Source organism: Colias eurytheme, chromosome 32 (assembly GCF_061535395.1).
Source record: "Colias eurytheme isolate Ceu_HAF_F1 chromosome 32, ilColEury1 Martin Lab GWU primary, whole genome shotgun sequence".
NCBI lineage: Eukaryota > Metazoa > Arthropoda > Insecta > Lepidoptera > Pieridae > Colias > Colias eurytheme.
Window position 1 is genome coordinate 2,187,863 of NC_143011.1, and position 24,800 is coordinate 2,212,662.

The 24,800-nt window shown below is 35.8% G+C and overlaps 1 protein-coding gene and 2 pseudogenes across 1 annotated transcript; all 3 read left to right on the forward strand.

Moving 5' to 3' along the window:
* The first annotated feature begins 4,971 nt into the window (after positions 1–4,971).
* LOC149895132 (uncharacterized) lies at positions 4,972–7,792 on the forward strand (annotated as a pseudogene).
* A 13,098-nt stretch (positions 7,793–20,890) lies between these two features.
* On the forward strand, positions 20,891–22,194 carry LOC149895133 (uncharacterized). The gene has a single exon (XM_090119250.1). The coding sequence runs from the start codon at positions 20,906–20,908 to the stop codon at positions 22,058–22,060; it is 1,155 nt and encodes a 384-aa protein (XP_089975376.1). The 5' UTR covers positions 20,891–20,905; the 3' UTR covers positions 22,061–22,194.
* An 843-nt stretch (positions 22,195–23,037) lies between these two features.
* LOC149895134 (uncharacterized) lies at positions 23,038–24,460 on the forward strand (annotated as a pseudogene).
* Positions 24,461–24,800: the final 340 nt, after the last annotated feature.

The following is a 24,800-nucleotide window of genomic DNA, read 5'->3' on the forward strand; positions in this document are numbered from 1 at the left end:
CTATAATATTCGCAATCTTTCACAATCTTAAATAATAGATTTAAATAACCCTAAAACAAGCATGAGGCACGGCTAAGGCACTGACTTGTTGACCGCACTGGTCGGCTGTTCAGGATCAATTGCTAGCTGATCGTTTCTTCAAAAAATGTGAGCGATCGACTGACAACTAACCGACTGGAGGGGAGGTTAAGTTGTCAGGCGGTAGATTATAAATAACAGAAAACCTTGTCTATGGAAAATAATGTACTATGTATGATTTTAAGATTTGTAACAGTCGGAGACGGTCAATAGCGCGGATGTAAAACGACTCTAAGCACGAGTTCCGGGAGGTGGCAGCACAGTGAAGTTGGTGGCTTACTTCATGTTTGTACCGGGTCGAGCCCGTGAAGGCTCGCCCTCGGGACGGCACTTTACATTCGAACATCGAAGAGTTCGGACCTTCCACTACTAGGAACTGTTAACCTTTTCTTTGCTAGTGTTTAATTTAAATGTGTAACGTAACGGTTATTAAGTGATTGTATTTAAAGTGATTGTATTAAAACTGACATGATTAAAAAGAGCAACTATGGAGTTTCTTGCCGGTTCTTCTCTGTAGATACTGCTTTCCGAATCGGTGGTAAATAAAGAAATGATTGAGTTTGAGGTGTTTCTTTGCTCGATTACCCAACGCAACGCCCACAGCTTGAAAATAGATTCACATTCTACACCTTGCTCCGACATCAGAATTGGGATCAAATCGAGCAAATGAGAAAACACGTGGCGATAACCTCGATACGATATACGATAACCTGATTGAAAGTCAAAGCGCCGCAACCACGTGGCACTTCGATCCAGTTTCAACGGGAAGAAGCATCCTACAGATCTACGAGCATACGTGTCACTGAGCAGCCGGTGACAAAGGGAGAGCTCGTTATGTGCGGGCAGGGTGGCAACTTCGCCTCGCGCTGCGCGGATGCCACTGCCGCTCGAATCACCGCGTAAGAAGCCGTATCATCGCGAGCAGCGCCGTGTCATCATGTCATGCACCGTGCCATCGCGTCGAGCGTCCGGCTTCGAGCATCATGCGTCGAGCGTCGAGCATCATGCGTCGAGCGTCGAGCGTCATACGTGGCGCCATGTGCTGCTTAGAAAGTGAAACATCGATTATAGTGAATTAATCGATACTGACTAGAAACATGTGTCGCTCGAACTTGATACACATGTCAATTTTAAAATTCATCAAGCGAATCCCTTTTAAAGTAGTATACTTTCTTTCGTAAATTTAAGGAGCAAAAAAAGGGCAAGTATAATAAAAAAACACAACGCATTTATTATTATGATGATTTTTATTCACTGCATTCGATTACTGATGTCAGATTTCGATTTCTAGAGTAACGTCTCGGGCAGTGTTGCCAATTTGGCATAATTTATGCTAAATTTAGCATATTTTTACATTGTTTAGCATTTTTATTTGTTGTCTAGCATATAGCTTATTTTTTAGCATATAAAATATTATAATATAATAAAAGTTAAACCATATGAAACCAACTACAGTTTTGCTACCTTGCATACGTAAATTTAGTCGACATTTCATGGACATGCACAACTTCCACCTTGGAATTCTGGAATGAAGTAATGGATTATAAAGACGCAGCTGGTAATAACCCTTTTGCAGATTTATCACAGCTGGCAATATCATTATTATCACTACCACATTCCAACGCGGAAATAGAACGTGTTTTTAGCCAAATGAATGTCGTCAAAACTAAGCTTCGCAACCGTTTGTCGGTAAAAACTTTAAATGCCATTTTATACATAAGATTCGACCTAAAGAGGGCAGGAAAATGCTGCTACTCTTACACAGTTCCGGATAATGTACTGCGCTCTATAGGCACCAAGGAAATATATAGTCTTGGCAATGAGGCTTCCACGTCTACGTCAACATTATCGGCTGCGGATGAAGACCAAGATATTAATATTTTATTTGATAATAACACACTCGAATAAGAGATGTTATTATTTATGATGTCATTATTTACATATTATGTGTAAATAAATGTGTTGGATATATAAAATTTTAAGTAAAATGTCGTTTTATTTGACATTAAAAATTTTTAGCAAAATATTTAGCTTAATTATAAATCCTTTAGCAAAATTTTGGCAAAATTTTAACAGCCATTTAGCAAATTTTATGTTAGTCTTGCTGGCAACACTGGTCTCGGGCACAGAACAGTAAAAACCTCGGAGCAATTAAAACAAATAGAAGTGCTATAGTGTCATAATTATTAATATGAAAACCACTGTCGCCAAACCCACACATTTAAACCGATAGCTAAACACAAGTTTGATGCTAATTTTTGTTTTTAATCAGTGTTGCCAACGTAGGCGATTTTTCGCCATTTATGCTACTCCAGGGACAATTTTTTATACTACATATCGCTCATTTGCGACAAGAACGTGTTAACGAGCATATGTATCGTTATGGAATAATGACACAGTAGAATCCGGCGCATCGCGCTCTACTTTCTGCTAAAACGCGATATTTCTAGCTCCAAAAATGACCGAGTTATGAGGGAAAAGGTCGGCGACTATCGGTTTAGCGAAATCTCTTTAGGCTCTTGAATTTAATGCAAGAACGGTTCATGTCAGTTGTTGCTACTCCCTTGAGAAGGAAACTGCTGCCCGATTGCGGTAAAATCGTAACAGCTTATTGTGTCACGGTTTTGCTGAAAGGTAAGTACAGCTTTTTGTTTTTTTAGTGATTTATATTTTCAACTATAACAATAGTTAATACGCAAAACGCAATACGCAGTTGATACGTATTTAATACCAATACTCAATGATTGTCTCCTGCTAACCTGTACAGACTAGACTCATTGTGGTGACTGGTGAAACATTGTATAGCATTAACAACATAGTACTGTATTATTGAAAGATCGATTAAAGGTTTATTTTACAATCTACGGCTTTCATTATACATGGGTAACAAAACCCCATAACATATTCGGTTTTACTCCGGACAACATCTTCAGCCACCCAATCCCTTTGCTTGAAGTCCAAATCCAGCGGAGGACAATAATCGTCATTTACTAAAATTGAAGGTTTTTCGTCCTAGTATAAAAGTTGTCTGGATCCCATTTTATACTCAATCTATAGTATAATACTATAGATATCATGTGAAACGTGACTTGGAAAAAAATCATTCAAATAAATCACAAAATAAAAATTTGAAACAATTTTAAAAGTTACGAAAAGCCCAATTATACCTACGTCAAAATGACGCACAACATCCTCTTTACAACCAAATGGCGGAATTTACATGGATGAGCCAACTATGTACTGCTAGGTCTCGACGGCTAATGAGTTGGTTCTGGATTTTGCAGCGATTCGATGGTAAATATAGAAGAGTTCATACGTCAAATTTACGTAGATTGGACTTCTAGGGTTAAATGCATAAATACCTAAATGATGTTTTGTTTTTATTATCTAATAACGATAAAAAAACCCGTTGATTTCATTCGTTTTTCAAGCTACGTGCATAGTTTTTCATGAAATGAGTGAAAGGGCATGACCTGACGTGAGAAGTATGATGAGGCATATTTAATCAAAATCGGTTCATCCATTTATTGATTTATAGCGGTAAAAGTGGGAATGAATAATCGAATGTGGTCAAATAATATAATCAAGCGGCATATCAAATGACGTGTGAATTACAATTAGTCAGGTTTTATCAAAATTGGTTAATCTGTTTATTACATATAGGGCACCTTAGGGATGATAGTGGGGATAAATAATCCAAATGGAGTACCAAACGAAAGGATATGACATGTACATAATATATAGGTATGATTAGACATGGTTTAGATCAAAATCGGTTCTGCCATTTACTAGGGGTGTACAAAAGTAGAAGGAATATGGGAGCGGGAGAATAACCACATCCTGGAAATTTTGAACTCTTCTGTACCTAAGTTTTATAGCTCAGTTTATAACAGTTCTTTTGTGTTATTATTTATTTTATTTCTTAACTTTATAATAAAGTGTAAGTACTTATAATTTAGTTGTATATGATAGTACGTGTTTCAAGACGTGTTTACTCAATAATTGTGTGTTAAGTAGTAACTACTATGCAGTCACTATTCCACGCGGACGAAGTTGCGGGCACAGCTAGTGTTGAATAAAAAACTACGGTTTAGTGAATCTCCCGAATTATATTATTACACTAAAATTAACTTACTAAACCGTTGCAACATATATGGCAAAAATGCAGTTGATTGTCTAATTTATGGAATTGAAGATAGGGGTATTAGACTAGGAGCTCAAGCGGCACAATTTTCTGAACCTGAACAGTTACTCAAATTTTTTAAAACTGTTAAATCAGGCGTTTCTAGGGATACCGAAAGATCAATTCGAGATAGGGATAAACGGCCGGTACCAAATAATTCAAATAGGGTCTTGAATAAGCCGAATAGATTCGAACCGGGTCGGATAACTTGTTTCAATTGTAACGAAGTAGGTCACCCCAGCTATAAATGCAATAAACCGTTATTAAAGTGTAGTCGTTGTAATTTATTAGGTCATTTGTCTAATGCGTGTTCTAAAATGGAACCCGCTCAAAAGCTAGATAAGGAAAAAACCGTGTTGAAAATCTCTAGTCAACAATCGGCGAGTATTTACACTTTTCCTATACGTATTAACGGGGTAAATGTCCAATGTCATTTAGATTTAGGGAGCGAATGTACTCTAATTCGGTTGACGGACGCCCTAAATCTAGGGTTCGATTGGACCACAAATGATTTACCCTTACTAAAAGGCCTAGGCAATATACCGTACCAGCCTATCGGTAAGTCGTTAGTTAATATTGAGGTACAAGGAATTACTGAAAAAGATATAGAAATATTAGTTATTAATGATAACCTCATTAACTATCCAGTGCTTCTAGGGCATTCATTTTCAGAACGGCCGGGTATTATGATGATGATGATGATGATGAAATTACTTTAGAAGTAGATTTACACGTAGTTAGTTCAAAATTGATGAATACACCAATCATCATTGGCACCGATATATTAAATCGTGAAGCCCTAGTTTACGTCGATGATGTCCTCATTATGAGCGGTACGGTTGAGGAGGGTTTGTCGATTTTACGTAGAGTTCTTAAAACTCTTACAAGCGCGGAGTTTTCCATAAATTTAAAGAAATGCTCTTTTCTATCTACTTAAATCGAATATTTGGGACGTACGATTAGTCAGGGTCAGGTACGACCGAGTGGTCAAAAGATTAAAGCTTTGGTCGAAGCACCGATTCCAAAGACCGTTAAACAAACCAGACAGTTCAAGTTATTTTCGACGTTACATAGCTGGCTTTGCTATAAAGGCTGTGCCTATTACAAAGTTGACGAAAAAAGGGGTACCTTTTATTTGGAGTAGTGAACAAGAAGAAGCACGCCAAGTAATTATTTCTCATCTTACCAGTGAACCTGTGTTAGCTATGTATGATCCGGCTTTACCTATTGAAGTTCATATAGATGCCAGCTGTATAGGATATGGTGCAGTGCTTCTTCAGGTTCATGAAAAGGGGCATAAGCGGGTGGTGAGTTACTTCAGTAAACAAACTCAAGGTGCTGAGCCAAGGTATCATTCCTATGAGCTGGAAACTTGAAACTTTAGCCGTTGTAAAGGCCTTGCAAAATTATAGACACTATCTGGTTGGTGTTATTATTTGTAAAAAAAAATACATTGACCATTGTTTGATATGTATAGCACATAAAAACGCACATTTTTCCAAATACTGTCTTTTGTAATTTGTATCCTATGTTTGGTCAAGATTCCACTGAATTAAAAATATTTTTTTATAATGTTATCTCTTTGTTTGGGACCTCTAAAATTATTTGTGGCAGATCGGGGTCGAATGTTTCAGAGTTCAGAAATAACAAAACTTTTTACTGACTTGGGCATTGACATGCATCTCATAACACCAGAGATGCATAATTCAAACGGGCAGGTTGAACGTTATTGTCGAACCTTACTCAACATGGTTCGTATAGAATGCAATCACCGACAAAATGATTGGTCTGATGTCATATGGCGACTACAGCTGGTTCTGAACATTACAAAACAGAAAACTACAAGCTTTTCACCTCTGAATCTATTGGTGGGTATTAAAGCTGCGTGACCTGTTTTACGTTACCTCATTGGTGACATCGCACTAGAAGGCTCTCGTCCCAATCGCGACGCATTACGAGAAATGCGTAGACAACGTGTTTCTGAGCGTTTAAAAAAAATATAACCAACGTTGGCAAGACAAAACTGTGAATGCTAGCCGAAAGGCATCACGGTTATTTGAAATTAATTCTTTGCTTTTTGTTATAAAACAGGCTCAAACAACTGGCAAACTCGACTCGGGTATGCGCGGCCCATATCGCGTGGTCAAAACGCTTCCCCACGGTCGATACGAGCTGCAGTTACTGGAGGGCTCTTATGGCAAATCGACGCAAGCTGCGACAGAATTCATGGTGCCGTGGCGTGGGGAGTGGACTCCTGAGACATGTGCTGCGTTTTTTGAGGGTGAGCTGATCCCTAATTTGTGATAAGCGAACGACGTGCCTATGTCACAAATTATAGTTTTCCCATGATAAGCTAACGTCGTGCCTATGTCATGTGGTTGTTTTATTTTCTATGTGTAACGTATAGTATGCTAACGTCGTGCCTATGCTATACAATTGTCTTGGACTCATGATAAGCTAACGTCGTGCCTATGTCATGTGGTTGTTTTATTTTCTATGTGTAACGTATAGTATGCTAACGTCGTGCCTATGCTATACAATTGCCTTGGACTCATGATAAGCTAACGTCGTGCCTATGTCATGTGGTTGTTTTATTTTTTATGTGTAACGTATAGTATGCTAACGTCGTGCCTATGCTATACAATTGTCTTGGACTCATGATAAGCTAACGTCGTGCCTATGTCATGTGGTCGTTTTATTTTATATGCGTAATGTATAATATGCTAACGTCGTGCCTATGTTATACATTTGTCTTGGACTCATGATATGCTAACGTCGTGCCTATGTCATGTGGTCGTTTTATTTTATATGCGTAACGTATAATATGCTAACGTCGTGCCTATGTTATACGTCATTTGTTTTGGACTCATGATATGCTAACGTCGTGCCTATGTCATATGGTCGTTTTATTTTATATGCGTAAAGTATAATACGCGAACGTTGTGCCCATGTTATACTGTCATTGGTGTCAGAGATAGCGAACGTAGTGCTTCCTCTCTGTGTATTGCGCTTACCTGTTATAAGGGGAGTGTAATGTTTATTAGTTGCTAATACCTTATCATTAATCCTTCCCAGATGCTGCCAGTATTGAAGATGAGGAGTCCACAAATGACCCAGTCGTTGTTGTTGAACCTGCATCAGGCACTTCGAGAGGAGCCTGTACTTCTCCGCATAAAACAAAGGAGAACGAGGACGTCCTCCAGTCAGGAGAGGCCGTGTTAGACAAAAACTAAAACAGCGCCAATAGAGGGGATGACAAGTGGTGGCGGATTGCAGATAAAAGCGCTGGCGCGCTCATTCGCGGCACCATTCGTCGCGAGTCAATTGACATACTACAACTCTGCCCGTTTGTGAAGTCAACTGCCTAGTTATTTTCCTTTGTATAAGATTTTTTTACTGTAATGTTTAAAGAAATTATTGTGGAATTAGTGTAAAATTATTTTATAATTTTGTATTTTGTATTTCGTGTTCTTGGTTTTAAATTTAAATGGTATTAGTGTTAATAAAGTTATTAACGAGTTTTGTAAATAATTGTAACGTTGTGTTTTTTATTTCATTCCCACTTCTGTTCCTAAATATACAATATTTTCAACTGATATCGAAATGTACGAAAATAGTAATAATGTAATTGAACTGAGAACATAATATTTTAATATTCAGACAAAGCTGTATTGTTTCGATATACGTAGTTTTTATTGTAAACTGCACATATTTTCATAGAAAAATACTGTAAAACAACAGATGATGAAATTTTCAAAAAGAAAAAAAAAATACAAATTTGCCGCGCAATTGACATTAATTGACAGTTTTAAAAGTCGTATTTGCATCCAAGGCACCTTCAAATCTGTGCTTAATTTTTTCATAAAATCTTTGCGGCTCATTGTATTTTATTTATTTATTTATTTTTTTATTTTTTATTGTGTGATAGGGAAGCGCTTGACCACGATCTCGCCTAATGGTAAGCTGAGATGTGGCCTATGATGGAGCGCGCTTCCCTAGAAGGAAGCATTAGCATTTATCTACATTATTTTGATATTATATGATATAGAAATTGTTAAAATTCTATATCATGCCGTAAAATATCGCCACTGACCACCTATAACTTTTCCTGTATTAACTGAACATACAGGAATATGGTTTTCGGGCTTCTCTTATCTCTTTATAGTGCTTGTATCCTCAATGTATACCACCATGACATTGTGGCGTTGCCACTTTTATTATCTATATTTTATTATCTGTGGCGTTCCGAAACGGAACGCACTTGATCGAATTTTAAATTGATTCGACGATAGTGAAAATGATTCACTAGGACAATAGTTAAATATTCAGACAAAGCTGTATTGTTTCGATATACGTAGTTTTTATTGTAAACTGCACATATTTTCATAGAAAAATACTGTAAAACAACAGATGATGAAATTTTCAAAAAGAAAAAAAAAAATACAAATTTGCCGCGCAATTGACATTAATTGACAGTTTTAAAAGTTTGTACCTATAGGTAATATTAATAGAAATAATTATCGAGATTTAAATGGCTCTACACGAGATTTATTTTGTTTTTTTTATTACTATACTTCATAAAGACACAATTAACTCGTACCTACTCGTAATACGATACCTTGGAGTTGGAGCGAAAATATTGTTTGTAATAATTTGGCTAGGTAACTAATTATTGAAATGAAAATAATAATTAGAAAAATGCATTGTGAAACCGTTTTAAGCAAAAAACGTTTCGATAAACGAATTATGTTTTTGAATGAAATACAAATTATTGCATGCTTTTAAAATACAAGACTTAACTATCTACTAATGAAAGTTTTCATGCATTTTGTTCGAAACACGGTAGGTCAGCCGTGTTTTGTTACTTTAAAAGTGACATTCGAAAATGAAACAATGATTTACGGAAAAGCACAGATAGAAACGCGTTTAATCGAGATTGGGTATCTAATATTAAGATAATTGGAATACTTAATGAAAATAGGAATTGTAGAGTCAGTAATAATTCAGATTAGTTTATTGATATCATATTAGATACTTACTTAGGTCGAGTGAACGCGTTTTTACAATTCGTTCTATACAAAGTATGTTTTTAACTAAATTTTCGAATTTCATCGTGTATTTTACAATAATTTTGAATGATTTGAATGCGAAATGTACTAATGTATGATCAAACGAACTTCAGAGTGAAGTTTGATCATTATTATATGAATCGTTTCATTCGAAGATATTATTTACTATGTAGTTCCCTTTTTCAATGCTAGCAACTACGCACGCCTTTAGATTTTATTTTTTTTTAATTGTGGGTATTACGACCTGACAAGTATTTGCTCGCTTTGTACGATATTCGTTATTTTTAGAGTCTGTAATCTTACAAAACTTTGGGTTAGGGTGTGGTGGGTGTTAATATCTTCGAATGAAGCGATTCATATAATAATGATCGAACTTCACTCTGAAGTTCGTTTGATCATATATTATATTTCATCGCTTCATTCTTCAGATATTATTCACTATGTAGATGTTAAGAGATAAAAGTTTTGTAAGAATCATTTTGGGTGCAAGTTTAGAATAAAACATATATAGATATTATTAGTTTTATTTTGTATATTAACAAAAATATAATCAAACATTAAACAAGCCGGGTCATTTTGACCCAACCTCAATGACGCCGGGTTAAAACGGTTTCACAATGCATTTTTCTAATTATTATTTTCATTTCAATAATTAGTTACCTAGCCAAATTATTACAAACAATATTTTCGCTCCAACTCCAAGGTATCGTATTATGAGTAGGTACGAGTTAACACTAGAGCGCTCGCGCCTAAAATTTTCCTTGAGTGCACGCGTGGGTCACATATGTCACCCAATACGACGCACGTTTTTTTCATAAAAATCGTAGTTAAAAAAGTAAACGAAGTACTTATTTATGAATCAACTTTATTTTTAAGTGATGAAACAAAAAAATATCAATATTTTCTCATTTTACTTAAATTATGAGCTAAACATAAACCTCTGTGAAAAGTAACTAATTTATTACTTATTGTGATCAATCAGTTTTTTTTACTTTGGAAACTACAAATTTGGTAAAAATAATCATCTAATTATAAAGTTTAAGAATAAGTTGTTCTTATCCAATAAAATTTTATTGTCAACTAGGTTTCCGCCCGCGGCTTCGCTCGCGCCGTCAAAGAAAACCCGCATAGTTCCCGCTCCCGTGGGATTTCCGGGATTTTCCCGGGATAAAAAGTAGCCTATGTCCTTCCTCGGGTATCAAAATATCTCCATACCAAATTTCATAAAAATTGGTTCAGTAGTTTAGGCGTGATTGAGTAACAGACAGACAGACAGAGTTACTTTCGCATTTATAATATTATAGTATGGATAAAAAATAAGTATGTCCTAGCACTCGAATATGAGTATTTTATTTCGATTTTCGTTACCCATATATTAATAATTTCTTAAAAGTATAAATTGATCATAAGAGCAGTAACAAATAAAAGCGGTATACTTGATTTTCACTCGTAATTGTATGATTTCAAAAACTTCCTAGAACGCTCGCGCGGGGGACCTGCGTCACCCATGTACTTTTATATTTTCGCAGTGTACACTTCGTTGCACCAAGGAAGCTGATACGCTGCTAAAATGTCCGGTGATTGGTAGTCGGGGAATACCTGAGACAACAACACTCAAGCACGATTGTTTAAAAAAATATTTAGCAATATATAGCACTGGGTGACCTATGTCCCACGCGCGTGCGCTCTAGTGTTAATTGTGTCTTTATGAAGTATAGTAATAAAAAAAACAAAATAAATCTCGTGTAGAGCCATTTAAATCTCGATAATTATTTCTATTAATATTACCTATAGGTACAAACTTTTAAAACTGTCAATTAATGTCAATTGCGCGGCAAATTTGTATTTTTTTTTTCTTTTTGAAAATTTCATCATCTGTTGTTTTACAGTATTTTTCTATGAAAATATGTGCAGTTTACAATAAAAACTACGTATATCGAAACAATACAGCTTTGTCTGAATATTAAAATATTATGTTCTCAGTTCAATTACATTATTACTATTTTCGTACATTTCGATATCAGTTGAAAATATTGTATCATATAAAATTTTTGGTTAATGCAGCTGGTATAACAAGGTAATGCGCTTTCGTGTTTTAACTACATAATTAGTTCAATATTAATTTAGCCGTAAAATACGTTATTTTGTTATTAATTTGAATAATATTATTGTAAGGAATCTAATTCAGTGTTAGATTTTCAAAATTAGATTAAGGATAATTTGTAATAATTGAAATAAATATTTTTGGATGTACATACTGGTATTTTTATTTTATTCCCCTGTGCTCATATTATGTCATGAAACCTTTCAGTAGATACATGGACGAAATCGCAGCCAGCGCCCAGCAGCAATTAGCTATAACATACCTATAGGTATTAGGTAAGGTAATAAATAATAGCTCTATAGTTAATACGCACCTTGATACTTACCGTAGAGTTGTTTGATGTTGAATCCGTAATAAATAAAATTAACACAATATTCATCCGTAAACACGCGAGGCAGCCACGGACAGCGATATAGCAAGAACTAAACTAGCAAAGTTTAGTTCGCTTACCAGACTTTGTCATGTTTTAAATGCAGTATATCCTCTGTATAGCATTGCATTTATGACTATTGATAAACTTAATTCACCCGTAAACACGAGAAGCAGGCACGGATAGCGATATAGCAAGAACTAAACCAGCAAAGTTTAGTTCGCTTACCAGACTTATATTTTAAAAGCCGTATAGTCTGTACATTTCATTTATTGCCCCCCCCCCCCCCTAAAAGCAAAGAAATGAGAAGTCATTTGGCAGAGCTTTCTCGTAAAGGGTAGGGGTTCCAAGTTTAAAGCAGATACGAATCTAACGCATTCTCATTTCAGTCACCTGTCGCGCCCACTGCACTCACACCTTACGCTGGCTGCAGCGAGGCTCTCCGCGAAGCCTTCTTACGGAGAAACATCCCATCGGAAGCTGTCGAACTAATGTTGGCATCGCTTTCCAGTAACACTAAGAAGCAATATAACGTAACTTATAAACTATGGTGGCAATTTTGTCTAGATAGAAATATTTCCAATTTTGAAAGTACAGTAGCGACAGTTATATCGTTTTTAACAAATGAGTTTAACAAAGGGGCTTCATATGGTACTTTAAACTCGCACAGGTCTGCCTTGTCTTTAATCTTAGGAAATAATATCGGGTCGGATGAATGCATAAAACGACTCCTAAAGGGAGCATTCAAATTGAAACCCAGTAATCCTAAATACAATAATTATTCTTGGGACCCACAATTAGTTTTGAACCATATCTCAAGCTGGTTTCCTAATATAAACATTAATTTGGAGCAGTTGACTAAAAAAATAGTAATTTTACTTGCGCTGTGTACAGCACAGCGGGTCCAAACTTTATCCCTTATCAATCTTAATAATATTTATTTCTCAGACAGTGGAGCTAAGATTTTCATAACAGACTTGATAAAAACTTCGGCTCCGGGTAGAGATCAACCCCTTCTTATACTTCCATACTTTAAAGAAAATATAAGTATTTGTCCCGCTACTGCACTTTCTGATTATATCAATGTCACAAAACATTTGAGGAATGAGGAGGACAATAGATTAATACTAACTTTTAAAAAACCTAATAAACCCGCCACAACTCAAACAATCAGTCTTTGGATCAAAAACGTGTTATCGGAAAGTGGTGTCAACATTTCAATATTTAGTTCACATAGCACAAGACACGCTTCAACATCTACTGCTTGTGCTAGTGGTGTATGCGTTGATAATATACGTAAAACTGCTGGCTGGACTAAACATTCCGAAACCTTTGCAAGGTTCTATAAACTTAATGTAGTTAATGAAAACGAATTTGCAGAATCAATTTTGCAAGAATAATGTTTGATTATATTTTTGTTAATATACAAAATAAAACTAATAATATCTATATATGTTTTATTCTAAACTTGCACCCAAAATGATTCTTACAAAACTTTTATCTCTTAACATCTACATAGTGAATAATATCTGAAGAATGAAGCGATGAAATATAATATATGATCAAACGAACTTCAGAGTGAAGTTCGATCATTATTATATGAATCGCTTCATTCGAAGATATTAACACCCACCACACCCTAACCCAAAGTTTTGTAAGATTACAGACTCTAAAAATAACGAATATCGTACAAAGCGAGCAAATACTTGTCAGGTCGTAATACCCACAATTAAAAAAAAATAAAATCTAAAGGCGTGCGTAGTTGCTAGCATTGAAAAAGGGAACTACATAGTAAATAATATCTTCGAATGAAACGATTCATATAATAATGATCAAACTTCACTCTGAAGTTCGTTTGATCATATATTAGTACATTTCGCATTCAAATCATTCAAAATTATTGTAAAATACACGATGAAATTCGAAAATTTAGTTAAAAACATACTTTGTATAGAACGAATTGTAAAAACGCGTTCACTCGAACTAAGTAAGTATCTAATATGATATCAATAAACTAATCTGAATTATTACTGACTCTACAATTCCTATTTTCATTAAGTATTCCAATTATCTTAATATTAGATACCCAATCTCGATTAAACGCGTTTCTATCTGTGCTTTTCCGTAAATCGTTGTTTCATTTTCGAATGTCACTTTTAAAGTAACAAAACACGGCTGACCTACCGTGTTTCGAACAAAATGCATGAAAACTTTCATTAGTAGATAGTTAAGTCTTGTATTTTAAAAGCATGCAATAATTTGTATTTCATTCAAAAACATAATTCGTTTATCGAAACGTTTTTTGCTTAAAACGGTTTCACAATGCATTTTTCTAATTATTATTTTCATTTCAATAATTAGTTACCTAGCCAAATTATTACAAACAATATTTTCGCTCCAACTCCAAGGTATCGTATTACGAGTAGGAACGAGTTAATTGTGTCTTTATGAAGTATAGTAATAAAAAAAACAAAATAAATCTCGTGTAGAGCCATTTAAATCTCGATAATTATTTCTATTAATATTACCTATAGGTACAAACTTTTAAAACTGTCAATTAATGTCAATTGCGCGGCAAATTTGTATTTTTTTTTTCTTTTTGAAAATTTCATCATCTGTTGTTTTACAGTATTTTTCTATGAAAATATGTGCAGTTTACAATAAAAACTACGTATATCGAAACAATACAGCTTTGTCTGAATATTAAAATATTATGTTCTCAGTTCAATTACATTATTACTATTTTCGTACATTTCGATATCAGTTGAAAATATTGTATCATATAAAATTTTTGGTTAATGCAGCTGGTATAACAAGGTAATGCGCTTTCGTGTTTTAACTACATAATTAGTTCAATATTAATTTAGCCGTAAAATACGTTATTTTGTTATTAATTTGAATAATATTATTGTAAGGAATCTAATTCAGTGTTAGATTTTCAAAATTAGATTAAGGATAATTTGTAATAATTGAAATAAATATTTTTGGATGTACATACTGGTATTTTTATTTTATTCCCCTGTGCTCATATTATGTCATGAAACCTTTCAGTAGATACATGGACGAAATCGCAGCCAGCGCCCAGCAGCAATTAGCTATAACATACCTATAGGTATTAGGTAAGGTAATAAATAATAATTTGGAAAATCCAAAAGTGCACGCCTCATAATTTTTTTTTAATAAATATTTATTAATTATTATTTTTGTTTATTTAATAACAATTAAACCACATCGAATCAGACCCTGAAAAATGAAAGGGTTCTATTCCTGAGCATACTCAAGCGTAAGAGAAAAAAAAAGACTCGATTAGTAAAGTATTTCGGTCGCTATCGTGTTAACAAGAAAAAGGATCCGCACATACAGACACACGGACGTCCAAGACAGAACTTTTTTAAACTGTTTTTTAACTAGTTTAAATAACAAAAATGACATCAAAAATATCATGAACGTTAAAAATAGTGTTTTTTCTTAATATGTGTGTGTATGTATTATCTTACAAGTGCAATGTATGATACATAAAGACATTTTAAATTTGAAAAATCAGATGTTTTGCGCGAAGTGACAGTAGTACCCACCTCAACGCTTCGCTTATGAGGCGTGCAATAGCTCTATAGTTAATACGCACCTTGATACTTACCGTAGAGTTGTTTGATGTTGAATCCGTAATAAATAAAATTAACACAATACATAATTGAATGTTACGTTTGATACACAATACACACTACTTACTCAGAGCCGTATAGTCTGTACATTTCATTTATTGCCCCCCCCCCCCCCTAAAAGCAAAGAAATGAGAAGTCATTTGGCAGAGCTTTCTCGTAAAGGGTAGGGGTTCCAAGTTTAAAGCAGATACGAATCTAACGCATTCTCATTTCAGTCACCTGTCGCGCCCACTGCACTCACACCTTACGCTGGCTGCAGCGAGGCTCTCCGCGAAGCCTTCTTACGGAGAAACATCCCATCGGAAGCTGTCGAACTAATGTTGGCATCGCTTTCCAGTAACACTAAGAAGCAATATAACGTAACTTATAAACTATGGTGGCAATTTTGTCTAGATAGAAATATTTCCAATTTTGAAAGTACAGTAGCGACAGTTATATCGTTTTTAACAAATGAGTTTAACAAAGGGGCTTCATATGGTACTTTAAACTCGCACAGGTCTGCCTTGTCTTTAATCTTAGGAAATAATATCGGGTCGGATGAATGCATAAAACGACTCCTAAAGGGAGCATTCAAATTGAAACCCAGTAATCCTAAATACAATAATTATTCTTGGGACCCACAATTAGTTTTGAACCATATCTCAAGCTGGTTTCCTAATATAAACATTAATTTGGAGCAGTTGACTAAAAAAATAGTAATTTTACTTGCGCTGTGTACAGCACAGCGGGTCCAAACTTTATCCCTTATCAATCTTAATAATATTTATTTCTCAGACAGTGGAGCTAAGATTTTCATAACAGACTTGATAAAAACTTCGGCTCCGGGTAGAGATCAACCCCTTCTTATACTTCCATACTTTAAAGAAAATATAAGTATTTGTCCCGCTACTGCACTTTCTGATTATATCAATGTCACAAAACATTTGAGGAATGAGGAGGACAATAGATTAATACTAACTTTTAAAAAACCTAATAAACCCGCCACAACTCAAACAATCAGTCTTTGGATCAAAAACGTGTTATCGGAAAGTGGTGTCAACATTTCAATATTTAGTTCACATAGCACAAGACACGCTTCAACATCTACTGCTTGTGCTAGTGGTGTATGCGTTGATAATATACGTAAAACTGCTGGCTGGAGTGTGTTATTATCAAATAAAATATTAATATCTTGGTCTTCATCCGCAGCCGATAATGTTGACGTAGACGTGGAAGCCTCATTGCCAAGACTATATATTTCCTTGGTGCCTATAGAGCGCAGTACATTATCCGGAACTGTGTAAGAGTAGCAGCATTTTCCTGCCCTCTTTAGGTCGAATCTTATGTATAAAATGGCATTTAAAGTTTTTACCGACAAACGGTTGCGAAGCTTAGTTTTGACGACATTCATTTGGCTAAAAACACGTTCTATTTCCGCGTTGGAATGTGGTAGTGATAATAATGATATTGCCAGCTGTGATAAATCTGCAAAAGGGTTATTACCAGCTGCGTCTTTATAATCCATTACTTCATTCCAGAATTCCAAGGTGGAAGTTGTGCATGTCCATGAAATGTCGACTAAATTTACGTATGCAAGGTAGCAAAACTGTAGTTGGTTTCATATGGTTTAACTTTTATTATATTATAATATTGTTATAAATTAATTCCCAACTGGCAACCCGAACCGAGTGGGTGTTTATAAAAATGAGCTGAACAGCGGATTTGACACACTTTCCGTTGGGCTCTCGGACGTAACGGTCGTTTTGGTTGTGCTTAGTTGTGTTAATAATTATTTGAGTCGATTATTATTTTATTGTTGAAAGTAGACATATAAAGTCATTTTGTAAGGAATAAAACTTTTCTAGGTTAAATTTAAAATCGTTAAGATCAGAATTGGGATTGCCACGCGTTTTAGACCGTTTGCCATCTAAATTTAGTGCTTATTAGTTGTTGTTCAGTTCAGTTGTTCAGTGTTGAAAGAACATTATCTCAACCGTAGCGAAATAACATCCGTTGCGTCCTGTGAGCGGGAGTCATTAAGTACCTTGGGGCTATTGATTAGTCATGGTCAGGTTAGGCCGAGTCGGGGAAGCAAAGTTGTCAAGAAAATAACTAGTTGCTATGATAATAACAGGTGCTACGGGACAGTTCTCAACATGCTACGTGTTGAAGGAGGCAACAAGGGTTCCCAGTGGTACGATGTGCTGTGCGCTGGCAATGGCACGTGCGCTGTACATCCACTGCGCCGCTGCAGGTGCTGACAACGGGCTTCCGGGCTGCTTGCAACCAATCTACGGCGCCGGGATGCCTGCGTGAACGAGGAACGACGGTAGCCACTCACCGCTGCTGTCGAAGACTTTGTGTTTGTGGTGCTATTGTTTATAGACCACTTAGAGAACATACGAGGGTATGGGTCTCTGTTTTGAAAGTTTGTGGTGCTATTGTTTATAGACCACTAGAGGACATACATGGGTATGGGTCTCTGTTTTGAAAGTTTGTGGTGCTATTGTTTATAGACCACTAGAGAACGTACAAAAGGTATGGGTCTCTCTGTTTTGAAAGTTTGTGGTGCTATTGTTTATAGACCACTAGAGGACATACATGGGTATGGGTCTCTGTTTTGAAAGTTTGTGGTGCTATTGTTTATAGACCACTAGAGAACGTACAAAAGGTATGGGTCTCTCTGTTTTAAATTTTTGTGGTGCTAATGTGTTTAGGCCACTTAGAGAACATGCAAAATGTATGGGTCTCTGTTTTTTTTACAGGTTGTCGCTTATGAGAGCACTTGGAGCCACTGTCGTTACGACGGTGTATTACATTTTGAGTTTTATCTATATTCGTGTTAAGTCTGAAGGTATCTAATTCTGTAATAAGTATTTGCTTTTTAATACACCTTGTCTATGGCCGCTTGAGTGCACGCTTGCGTCCATGGCACTGGTAATGGTAAAATAGAGATGAAGGTCATTTTTCGTTCCCCTGCATAAGATATACGCTTCAGACTATAACGCGAAACTAGGTTGATTGCTAACAAGTTTCCTTTATGTTCCTGAGACAGCGCTAAGGCGATGTTGAGTAGATTTCAAGGGATGAAGCAAGCAGGTTGGATGGATCTGATGTTACTTGCTAGTGGTAGAAGTCATGCTGCGGTCGAGGACGCCGCACTGTCAGGAACGGCCGTGTTATAAATTAATTCCCAACTGGCAACCCGAACCGAGTGGGTGTTTATAAAAATGAGCTGAACAGCGGATTTGACACACTTTCCGTTGGGCTCTCGGACGTAACGGTCGTTTTGGTTGTGCTTAGTTGTGTTAATAATTATTTGAGTCGATTATTATTTTATTGTTGAAAGTAGACATATAAAGTCATTTTGTAAGGAATAAAACTTTTCTAGGTTAAATTTAAAATCGTTAAGAATATTTTATATGCTAAAAAATAAGCTATATGCTAGACAACAAATAAAAATGCTAAACAATGTAAAAATATGCTAAATTTAGCATAAATTATGCCAAATTGGCAACACTGCCCGAGACGTTACTCTAGAAATCGAAATCTGACATCAGTAATCGAATGCAGTGAATAAAAATCATCATAATAATAAATGCGTTGTGTTTTTTTATTATACTTGCCCTTTTTTTGCTCCTTAAATTTACGAAAGAAAGTATACTACTTTAAAAGGGATTCGCTTGATGAATTTTAAAATTGACATGTGTATCAAGTTCGAGCGACACATGTTTCTAGTCAGTATCGATTAATTCACTATAATCGATGTTTCACTTTCTAAGCAGGTTACCTCTCTTCGAAGATAAATTTGATAGACGTCAAAATTCAAATCAATGTTGCGTACCTACAAGTTGCGACTTGCGTATTTTGGCTGTTTGGGCGTTTGGCATGGTTTTAACAGTTGACTGTTGAAGATTATGAAAACAAAGAAAATAATAAGGTTGATGGTTCATAATAATTTCATATCGCCGATCTTCTCATTACAGAAAGTGCATATATTGCTATTAATTATGTTCAGTCTTGCAAGGTGTGAAGTCATTTATTGGTTTATTGTGGCCAAATCTTAATCTGTCAATGTATTCCGAAACCTTTGCAAGGTTCTATAAACTTAATGTAGTTAATGAAAACGAATTTGCAGAATCAATTTTGCAAGAATAATGTTTGATTATATTTTTGTTAATATACAAAATAAAACTAATAATATCTATATAAGTTTTATTCTAAACTTGCACCCAAAATGATTCTTATAAAACTTTTATCTCTTAACATCTACATAGTGAATAATATCTGAAGAATGAAGCGATGAAATATAATATATGATCAAACGAACTTCAGAGTGAACCAGTATGTACATCCAAAAATATTTATTTCAATTATTACAAATTATCCTTAATCTAATTTTGAAAATCTAACACTGAATTAGATTCCTTACAATAATATTATTCAAATTAATAACAAAATAACGTATTTTACGGCTAAATTAATATTGAACTAATTATGTAGTTAAAACACGAAAGCGCATTACCTTGTTATACCAGCTGGATTAACCAAAAATTTTATATGATACTGTTAGACAAAAACTAAAACAGCGCCAATAGAGGGGATGACAAGTGGTGGCGGATTGCAGATAAAAGCGCTGGCGCGCTCATTCGCGGCACCATTCGTCGCGAGTCAATTGACATACTACAACTCTGCCCGTTTGTGAAGTCAACTGCCTAGTTATTTTCCTTTGTATAAGATTTTTTTTACTGTAATGTTTAAAGAAATTATTGTGGAATTAGTGTAAAATTATTTTATAATTTTGTATTTTGTATTTCGTGTTCTTGGTTTTAAATTTAAATGGTATTAGTGTTAATAAAGTTATTAACGAGTTTTGTAAATAATTGTAACGTTGTGTTTTTTATTTCATTCCCACTTCTGTTCCTAAATTCAGAAGAGGGATAGTGATTCTCACGCGTCCTTAACCGTTTGCTTTCTGAAAATGGCAGTTTGACTCTTCAAACGAATTAGTTCATTACACTTTTAAATTACCCTCAATAATACTTTATAAACTTTTCATTGTTTCGTTTAAGTGAAATTAAAATAGTAGTTGTGTGGCTAAGTATATAACGCAAAATTTTGGTGAGTATATTCCGATCATTTGCTATCTAAGGAGAAGCGAGCTTCTTATCAATTTATAGCTTAAAGCAGCTTTGGTATAGTAATTGAAGCATTTATTTAAACCTTTTGTGATTTATGTGTTTTGTTTAACAAAATTACAGCATATGATTTAATTACGCTTATTTCACCTTTGTATAGTACGATACGTATTCTTTTTTAAATGTACCCGCAACTTAGTTTTTTTCTTTACGTTAACGAAATATTAAGTTAATAGTTTTTTTTTCTTCATATTTAATTTTTATCGTTTCCTTGTATCGACATTTTCCTCCATTGTAAAAAAAAAAAAAAATTACGTACGAGATGCCTAATAAGAAGCACAAAGACCGAAGCCGTTCTAGGAATCGTAGTGCTACACCTCCTATACGCAGCCGACGACGGTATAGTCCTTTCAACGATGCATTAACACAACAAATGCAACAAATTTCAGATAGACTAAAGTCGTTAGAAGAACGTCACTCTTCTCCGTCACGACGAGGATCCAACACTGGCGGTGTGACAACAACGCCGCCGAGGTCACGGATCGTCGAGCCCGTCGCTGTGCATCCGGAGCCTGCGGCGCACTCAGGGTCGGCGGTCCCTTCTTCACCGGGACATTCCGGGAGCGCCACAGTCGGCTGCGATCGTAACGCTACTAATCGTATTGTTGATGCTATACGATCAATCAATACGACGGTGAGGTTGAGCCAATCTTATTACATTTCAAATTTTGATCCGAGTATAAACGATATAGAAACCTGGTGTGAGGAGGTCGATTGCGCTAAGGTTATAAATCAATGGAATGATAATGAGTGTCTATCTCGTATAGGTAATTGTTTAAAGGGAGATGCTAGGACCTGGCTCAATGAATGGGTAACATCAGACCGTAGTTGGAGCAATTTTAAAAAAGAATTTAAACCTTTGTGTCCTAAGAAACCTGATATCGCGAATATTTTATATGACGTTATGAGTACCAATTCTGATAAATACCTAACGTATGCAGACTATGCTCGTCGCTCTCTTCTAAGGTTGCGTGTTGTTAGGGGGTTAAGTGACGAACTTATATCTGCAATAATAATACGAGGGATTACGGATCCGCAGATTCGCGCTGCAGCCATTAATGCAAAGCTAACGACAAATGAATTGGTTGAATTCTTTTCAATTTACGTTAAATCCAATTCCTCCTCAAACAGACATTTTGATCACAGGTCGCGCTATGATCGTTCTTTAAAATCTGAACATGTAGTTAATAATCGTAAACGACGATTTAACGAACAGAAATGTTTCTTGTGCGGTCAACATGGTCATACACAATCAAATTGTTCTAAAAAAGCTAAGTCGATTCTTTCTAATCAAAGTAATGACCATAAATATTTTTCTATTAATAATTCGAATAAATCTGTATTGTGTGATTTCTGCAAAAAGCCCGGCCATAAAACTGAGGCGTGTTTTGCAAAATTAAAGTCGGGAGGCACGTAATACAAACAATGTTAATTTTTGCGAAGAAAACCCGGACAGTAAGAATAAAGATTGTTGTAGCTGTCATCCAGGGAATCCCAGTCGATGTCTTAATCGATAGCGGCTCTAGTATATCATTATTTTCCTTATCATTATTAAAGCATTTGAAATGTGCGCGAATGCCTGCATTTAGGATCTTGCGTGGTATTGGTGGGCAGGAAATTGAATCGACTTATTTTGTCACTTTACCAATAGAGTTTAATGAAATTACTTTAGAAGTAGATTTACACGTAGTTAGTTCAAAATTGATGAATACACCAATCATCATTGGCACCGATATATTAAATCGTGAAGCCCTAGTTTACGTCGATGATGTCCTCATTATGAGCGGTACGGTTGAGGAGGGTTTGTCGATTTTACGTAGAGTTCTTAAAACTCTTACAAGCGCGGAGTTTTCCATAAATTTAAAGAAATGCTCTTTTCTATCTACTTAAATCGAATATTTGGGACGTACGATTAGTCAGGGTCAGGTACGACCGAGTGGTCAAAAGATTAAAGCTTTGGTCGAAGCACCGATTCCAAAGACCGTTAAACAAACCAGACAGTTCAAGTTATTTTCGACGTTACATAGCTGGCTTTGCTATAAAGGCTGTGCCTATTACAAAGTTGACGAAAAAAGGGGTACCTTTTATTTGGAGTAGTGAACAAGAAGAAGCACGCCAAGTAATTATTTCTCATCTTACCAGTGAACCTGTGTTAGCTATGTATGATCCGGCTTTACCTATTGAAGTTCATATAGATGCCAGCTGTATAGGATATGGTGCAGTGCTTCTTCAGGTTCATGAAAAGGGGCATAAGCGGGTGGTGAGTTACTTCAGTAAACAAACTCAAGGTGCTGAGCCAAGGTATCATTCCTATGAGCTGGAAACTTGAAACTTTAGCCGTTGTAAAGGCCTTGCAAAATTATAGACACTATCTGGTTGGTGTTATTATTTGTAAAAAAAAATACATTGACCATTGTTTGATATGTATAGCACATAAAAACGCACATTTTTCCAAATACTGTCTTTTGTAATTTGTATCCTATGTTTGGTCAAGATTCCACTGAATTAAAAATATTTTTTTATAATGTTATCTCTTTGTTTGGGACCTCTAAAATTATTTGTGGCAGATCGGGGTCGAATGTTTCAGAGTTCAGAAATAACAAAACTTTTTACTGACTTGGGCATTGACATGCATCTCATAACACCAGAGATGCATAATTCAAACGGGCAGGTTGAACGTTATTGTCGAACCTTACTCAACATGGTTCGTATAGAATGCAATCACCGACAAAATGATTGGTCTGATGTCATATGGCGACTACAGCTGGTTCTGAACATTACAAAACAGAAAACTACAAGCTTTTCACCTCTGAATCTATTGGTGGGTATTAAAGCTGCGTGACCTGTTTTACGTTACCTCATTGGTGACATCGCACTAGAAGGCTCTCGTCCCAATCGCGACGCATTACGAGAAATGCGTAGACAACGTGTTTCTGAGCGTTTAAAAAAAATATAACCAACGTTGGCAAGACAAAACTGTGAATGCTAGCCGAAAGGCATCACGGTTATTTGAAATTAATTCTTTGCTTTTTGTTATAAAACAGGCTCAAACAACTGGCAAACTCGACTCGGGTATGCGCGGCCCATATCGCGTGGTCAAAACGCTTCCCCACGGTCGATACGAGCTGCAGTTACTGGAGGGCTCTTATGGCAAATCGACGCAAGCTGCGACAGAATTCATGGTGCCGTGGCGTGGGGAGTGGACTCCTGAGACATGTGCTGCGTTTTTTGAGGGTGAGCTGATCCCTAATTTGTGATAAGCGAACGACGTGCCTATGTCACAAATTATAGTTTTCCCATGATAAGCTAACGTCGTGCCTATGTCATGTGGTTGTTTTATTTTCTATGTGTAACGTATAGTATGCTAACGTCGTGCCTATGTTATACGTCATTTGTTTTGGACTCATGATATGCTAACGTCGTGCCTATGTCATATGGTCGTTTTATTTTATATGCGTAAAGTATAATACGCGAACGTTGTGCCCATGTTATACTGTCATTGGTGTCAGAGATAGCGAACGTAGTGCTTCCTCTCTGTGTATTGCGCTTACCTGTTATAAGGGGAGTGTAATGTTTATTAGTTGCTAATACCTTATCATTAATCCTTCCCAGATGCTGCCAGTATTGAAGATGAGGAGTCCACAAATGACCCAGTCGTTGTTGTTGAACCTGCATCAGGCACTTCGAGAGGAGCCTGTACTTCTCCGCATAAAACAAAGGAGAACGAGGACGTCCTCCAGTCAGGAGAGGCCGTGTTAGACAAAAACTAAAACAGCGCCAATAGAGGGGATGACAAGTGGTGGCGGATTGCAGATAAAAGCGCTAGGCGTAGTTTTATTTTGTATATTAACAAAAATATAATCAAACATTATTCTTGCAAAATTGATTCTGCAAATTCGTTTTCATTAACTACATTAAGTTTATAAAACCTTGCAAAGGTTTCGGAATGTTTAGTCCAGCCAGCAGTTTTACGTATATTATCAACGCATACACCACTAGCACAAGCAGTAGATGTTGAAGCGTGTCTTGTGCTATGTGAACTAAATATTGAAATGTTGACACCACTTTCCGATAACACGTTTTTGATCCAACGACTGATTGTGTGAGTTGTGGCGGGTTTATTAGGTTTTTTAAAAGTTAGTATTAATCTATTGTCC